We start from the raw sequence: 7332 nt of genomic DNA, 5'->3' as shown, positions 1-7332 counted from the left end.
GTCACTTTTTAAACATATAGAAGAAGTTGATACTAAGGAACTATGTGGAGTTTTAGGTATTGTGACCATAGCATTGAAAAGTTTGGGCCATCAGCCATGTGAAGTCACTTACTCTTGGATGGACCCTCCATTACATAAAAATAGCAACTATTGGCATCACACATGTTTTTCACTAGTAGTATTATTTTTCTTATTTTTTTGTCATTTTGTGTAATAATTGTGCCACCCAATTGCCATTATTGGCAAGCCATTGCCCCCATCACCTCACCTCTATTTGCCGCCTCTCCATAACTCTCTCTCCCCTGTCTCTTCATTCCTTCTTTCATTTCAATAAAATATCCAAAGAATATAATATCAAGATATTATGTAGAAGAGGTATGAAAAAAAGAGGTATGAAGAAGCCAAATGCTTTTGTTCACCCACTCATGTTTTCTCTATCTATTGGGTAATACAAAAACAAAACCAAGCTTTTGATATATGAGCAAGTTTTTTCTTACTTGGAAAGGTGATTTATAAAAGTTAAATGAAATAAATAAATTTGACAAAAAATGAAATAAATAGATCACAAGAGCTACTGGAATTTTTTTCAAATTAGTCTCTCAATATAAATATATACAAATGTTTACAAGTAAATATACAAATGAAATTTTTTTCAATATATCTAGTTGCTCTAACATATTTTGCTAAATCTATTTTCTGCTAGAAATGTGTTAGAAATATTGAGAACTTCTATTATCACGAATAAAATCTCAGTATATATATAAAATAAATAAATGAAATTTAATACTCATTATATTGAAAATTTTGTTAGCTGTCTAGATATATTGTTTAGTTATCGTTTCTAACATTTGTACATGCATCCTTTTAGTTTTAGAGAAAACAAAAATGGAAATCAGGATACAAAAAGAATCGTTTATTTTTTCATATTGTGTTATACTAAAAAATCGTTTATTATTAGTTAATTATTTATTGTACTATTATTATCTTATGATTACTTGATTGCTATACTATAAAATTGGGATGGGGCCGACATATTAGCAAATTTGAGCTGTTGCATGTACTGGTGTGTGGGGACAAGAGGAATCAAAGACCCACTCCTCTCTCTCTCTCTCCCTTTTATTAGCTATAAACTGAAACCACTAGATCATCCGAAATTAAAGATCTTGATAATGATGATGAAGACTTTATCATTTGTGGTGGTGTCAAGATTTAATCTTAAACAAATAATGTGCACGAGGGAAGGGACATCTACCAATGCTGGACTGACATGTCAACTATTTGCATGATATACACGCAAGAGAAGTACAGACAGAACTCTAAACAAAGTAACAAACTCATCCTTGTACCTTCCCTGACTTTGCCCTCTTACTCTTAGACATGAGTTTCGTGGGTATTACGAAGACTTTGATTTATGTAGTTTAAATCAGCGGGTTACAGTAATGATACGATAAATCTTCACTATGAGAACTTGTATTATGTATTTCTATATATGTTTTGTGTACAATTAGAGACTAATTAGCTAATTAGTACTAAACAAACTAAGAATGTGTTGTAAGAATGTTAAGCAAATAAACTCTATATTGGACAAGAGACTTGAAAAGAGAATCAAGTGCAGCTTCAAGTCCTTCTGTTCTTTCCTCTAATAACTCCAGAGTCTTCTTCACTTCCTTGGAGTTGTCTCCATCCGAACGCAAAACCAAATCAAGATTCTGCAACTCGCTCGTTATTGACGACGATGAACGACCCCCACCAATAAGTTTAGACAAGAATTTGAGAGTACATGTATTTGTCTTCATAGACGTTGTTGTGGACAGAAACATGAAAAGAGACCTCAAGAGAGAAACGGCAAACGCGGTGGTCTCAGAGCCATCCAGCTTCTTTAGGCCAAGAATAAGCTTGCTAGTCTCTTTCTTGATCTTTTTTCTGAAGACAAAGTACTCTTTGATCTGAACGTCCATGGATTTTCCTGTTCTCCTAAGTGCAGACTGAAGGTTGCGGAGATGTTCTCTGAGAGTGAGGATTAGGTTTCTCGCTGCTTCACAAGAATCTAGTAACGTGGCTGACACGTCAAGACAATGTTCGGCTTGAGCGGTGGGAAGAGAGTGGTTGAGCTGGTGTAGAGAATGGTAAAGCTCAGATAGATTGAATAATGATACTTGAAGAGATTGAGAATCAGAGGATGAGTTTTGGCAAGTCTGAAGTTGAGAGAGAGCAGCTTGAAACTTATCAGAAGGATGGTGTATTCTTGATGGTAGACTTATAGATCTGATGGGCATATGGAGATGGGTTTCAGGAAATGCCATGTTTCTTGATTCTGCTGAAGAGAGAAGGGGAAGTTAGGTATATTTATATGAGTGAAGGCATGTGAAGGAAACATGGAGATATTTAATTAGTTTACAGTGAATGTTTAGTTAAGCCACGATGCACATGGAGGTGAAGGAAGCTTTGAATGCTCTGTTTTTGAACGTGAAACTAACTTCAAAGGACCAGAGCAAGATGAAGACATGACTAGATGTTGCCTTGTGATTCCCATTTGATTAGCCGGAAAGAGTGGGTTTGTCAGAAGAAGGAGACATGGAAACATTTGTGGCAGGCCATTTTAGATTTCAACTCTTTTTTTTTTTCATGCAGTTGCACTTAATTATAATACTAATTCATTCACGGGGATGATTACTCAAATAACATTAATCTTTGTTTTTATTACTAGATTAACACTATTTTTTATTTATTTACAGGACTGTTTGTACCCAAATTGTCCTCATATCCTTTGTTAACAAAAAATATATTTACCAAAAATGCCATTACTAATTTATCAAAAATAAAAATTATTTTCGAAATTGATAAAAAGTATGCCGTTGAAAACCTGCAGTACATGATGACAGATTTATTAATTTTGGGCAAATTTATTTTCTCCAGCAGATTTTACACGGCAGACTTAATATCGTTTTAGACTTTTATAAAAGAATCTGCCATACACTACAATAAACATATTTAAGTTCACAGATTTTTGTAAGCTGGCAGACTTTTATAGCATATTTTGGTTCTATGATAGCAGGTTCTTAATATGTGGAAGATTTTTTTTTCCAGATCGATAATTTTTTCGCAGACTTTTTATATCTTGGCAGATTTTTCTACATTTGTGATGGCAGACTTTTTATATCTTGGCAGATTTTTCTACATTCGTGATGACAAACTTATATTATCTTATTTTACATGTGGCAAAGTTTTTGAATAGTATTCATTGTAGCAGACTTAAAACTAACTTTTAATTGATGGCATACTTTTATTTACAACATGGTAGACCTTTAGGAGTTTTATGTAATGACATACTTTTATATAATAAACCAGATTCTGGTTTACTAATTGAACCTAATAACATTAAAAATTTTGGTTAAGTAATGACAAAATTGAGCCCAAAAGATTGATCAATAATTACTAGGTTTAGCCGTAAAAATGTCATTGTTTCTCATTTCGATTTGGACTTAACTCTCTTGTTTCTTTTTAGACAATTTATTTACTGGTTATACAATGTGTCCTCTGTCCTGTTGTACTCGGCAACCAAAAAGACAAGATGAACAAAAAGTTAACAGGCGTTTGCGTTGATTTATAACTAGAACATATATTCCTGTAGATATGGGTCAGTTTGATTCCAACGACTTAAAATTAAATTCATAATCAAATTACACAACTTCTAGTCATCAAGTATATAATGATTCTGAAACATGAAATACTACATAGCAGTCAATAAATTTGTTTTTAAAACATGAAAAGACTAGCTGGTTTGTAAGTAAATGGTGAACAGTTTGGCTTGATCAGGTATAATCCAGATCTTTCAACCTCAGAATAACTCCACAGCTGCTTCTTTAATTGATCAGGTATAATCCATCTATGCCAACTGATTCCTCGACCATTTGCAAACTTGCCAAGTGACAGTTATGATTCATGCTTCGGTGTTGCAGTGGCATTTTCCCTCTTCAGACAACCTTTTTAGATATGTTTTTGGATTCATATCTCTGTCAAAAATGTACAATGTAATAAAACAAGACATTGTCCAAAAACATATGAAAAGCGAGTTAGACAATTAGTAAATCAAGAGGGATTGGTGTAACTCTTATCTAAATTTTCAAACATATAACCCAATGAAAAATCAAGAACTTCCAAATTACTGGAGTGTATACATAATACTATTAGCGCAAGAACAAATTTTAATCAAGTATACCAAGGTATTGTAAATCAAGTTCAACTCTTTAGCAAGTGGAGATGAGCTTCTAGCAAACATGCATGCTATGAAAGTACTACAAACGAATGGTAAGGCTCTATAATAATAAAGTATGTAACGATTTATCATTACTAGTTATGAAAGCAACAAAATAAATCATAAGCAAATTTGATCGTATATTCCACATCTCAGAAGCACCTCGTAATCAACTACCAATTCTCTACTACCTAGTAATCAACTACCAATTCCACAACTCAGAAGCGGAAACACACAACTACCAAAATGAGAAACCCAAAATCAAATAACATACATGGAATGGCGAAAAAAAAAAGAAGAAGAAAGAGACTCACCTTGATGCCACGATTTGTAGGTCAATTGAATAGCTTCAACAGGAGATGAGGTTGTGCTTCTGAAGAAACAACTGAGAAAAAAGTGAATAAAGCCACGACCTTCCACGGAACTGAGAATTTCAAAAGAGATCTAGAGTTCGTCAAGTGGATTTCGGATTTACTTCTCCTATGTGAACCGAAGGCTGTAGTGGTAAATCAGAGTTCGGACATGACCGAATCTATGAGGAACCATGTTACTAAGAAAGAGAACTGAGGGTTAAAATTTCTTAATTTGGGGATTCAGGGTTGCACGAGAGAGAGAGAGATCGTGGGGGGGGAGAGAAAGTGTTTTTTTTTTAAGTTTTCAGATTTGTCTTTCTTCAGCAAAGCTTCCCCTTTAGGTAGAGTTTTTCATTTTCTGTTTTAAAAAACTATATTTAGTTTAATTCTATTTATTGAATGGGCATTTTGGACTTATCCTCACTTTTTCCTTCTTTTTTTATTTTTATACTAGATCATGACCCGTGCATCCGCACGGGTTTATTTTTGATTCACATATTTTATATACATGTTATATATTATTTAAAATTTATAATATAAAAAAGTTAAAATAATCCGGATCCAAAAAACCAACCTGGACCAAAAAGTTTCAAATACCTATTTAGATCTAAATGTTGAGGACTCGAAGAACTCATACCTGAAATGAACAGATTTATACCCGTCCAGTAAGCTAAATTCCAAACATAATATCTTTTGTTATATTTTTAATTCATTTTGTTGGGTTGGTGAGATTTACTATTTATTCCGAAGATTTTTGGCTAACTTAATGGTATATATTGGTAAGTATCTTTTTCTGAAGAGGAAAAAAAAATTGGTTTTTGATTAAATTTATCTTATATAACAAATTGTTGCTATACATAATTTTTATAAAAACTAATTTGTAACAGTAATATCATTTTTGTTATAAATTAGAATATTATGGTTAATAGATTCAAAGTATAAAGTTAGTCGTCTTCATATTATTGCTAATATTGATAGATGTAAGTTAATGAATACATATAATATATTGTATTATTAGTAATCTGTCGTATAGTATTATATGTTAGTAGATGTATTATTAATAATCTATCTTATAGTATAATATGTTAGTGGGTGTATCTAGTTTATAGTAAAATGTATGCAATATAAGGAAACATGCATAGTGGATAAAATAATAAGGTAAGAAGTGAAAAACTATGGTAATGATTGATATAATTATTTACAAAAAGCCATGTCTAATGTATGCAATATAAGGAAACATGCGCAGTAGATATAATAATAAGGTAAGAAGTGAAAAAACTATGGTAATAGTTGATATTAATTATTTATAAAAAGACATGTCTAATAATAATTAGATTAATATAACATTAATTACATAAGGTCCAACTTTAAAATCCACCTAGAAGAAGTTGTAATGTTTCTGTTTTAATAAGATAGATGTTATTCTAGTCATTCCAAGAAAAATATGTGTTATTGTAAGTAATTTCTCTTCTTTTTTTTGTCCCAAGACGGTCGTGAAGAGAAAGATGTTATAAGTTGTAACCCTAACAAAGTTATTTTAAAAAGAGAAGTCTTTATCTAATATTTGATTAGGATATAGGAGGGCGGTTCAATGTTTTGTCCCATGATTCAATCAATCAAAACTAGTGTTTTTAAAAATTGATTGAGTGCTTCAAGGCTGTCATCGAGTTCATGATCAATTGGAGGCATTGTTGAGTGAGAGACATGATTATGAACTAAGATAATAGTCTGTCTCCGTTACAAGAGCTATGCTTTAATGCTTATATATTAAACTTGTTTATCTAGGGAAAATTAAGAATCATGTTGGTATGTAATTAATTCGATTAAAGCTTAGCTAGATCTTGAGACGATGTAGTGTACGGGAAATTTTAAAGCTGTACGCTTCAGACAAAAGATCTACATGGGATTTGATACACTGAACCTATTTTTTTCAAGAATATATGCATTTGAAATGTGCTTTATCTGGTTTAGCTTAATATATTATTGGTTAACCGGATGATATCCAGTGGTTTTGTTCGCTTCAGAGACTAAAGAAGAAGAATCCGGTATGAAAGGAGGGTCTGATATTGGAGAGATATCAAAATTATCTTACTGGTGGAGCATACTTGAAAGGTTATATATGTCTAAGTTCTTTGCCTAATCAAATTTATCTTCAAGTTATACACCTCTTGGATGTTTGAACTTAAATCTATAAAATGAGATATGATTTTCTCTTGTGACAAAAAAAAGAGATATGGTTTTCTCAAGATTGTCACTGACTTTAGCAAGTTTTGAGTAACTTTTTAATGGAGTTCAAGCTATACTAATGTCAAGTTCACCTTCTCATAAAGTTTACCAATGAAAGATTATATTTCAAGGAGTCACTCACGCTTGAAGAAGTGACTGGAGCAACACAGTCTAAGAGATGAAGTTTAGCATAAATCAAGGTCTAGGTTTAGCTGCTACAATAAGAAGAACTAAGATTAGAGATGATCCTACCAATAAAAACAAAGAGTCGCTCCAAGTTAATGGTAAAGGAAGATTTATTTCAAGAATAGTTGATTTGCTAGAAAGAAAATTATATCAAGTGAGTGACAAGGAGAAACAATTGTTCTCACTGAGAAACTTCAAGTTTTATATGAATTAGAAGTATAAGACATGAACACAAGAGATCAATGGAATATACACTATGGATGTACATCTCACATGACATTAATGAGGGATCGGTTTTAAACAATAAACGAT

General features: G+C 32.1%; 1 protein-coding gene across 1 annotated transcript; it reads right to left on the bottom strand.

The window, feature by feature from the left end:
* Positions 1–1132: 1132 nt before the first annotated feature.
* Positions 1133–2590, bottom strand: LOC130510740 (uncharacterized). Its single transcript, XM_057007339.1, is given in 2 exon segments — positions 1133–2356; positions 2359–2590. Coding segments are annotated over 2 exon segments (837 nt in total). The 5' UTR covers positions 2378–2590; the 3' UTR covers positions 1133–1538.
* Positions 2591–7332: the final 4742 nt, after the last annotated feature.

This window comes from Raphanus sativus, chromosome 4 (assembly GCF_000801105.2).
Source record: "Raphanus sativus cultivar WK10039 chromosome 4, ASM80110v3, whole genome shotgun sequence".
In the NCBI taxonomy this organism is placed as follows: Eukaryota; Viridiplantae; Streptophyta; class Magnoliopsida; order Brassicales; family Brassicaceae; genus Raphanus; species Raphanus sativus.
The sequence above is the reverse complement of the archived record's forward strand: the minus strand, read 5'-3'. Positions and strand labels throughout refer to the sequence as shown.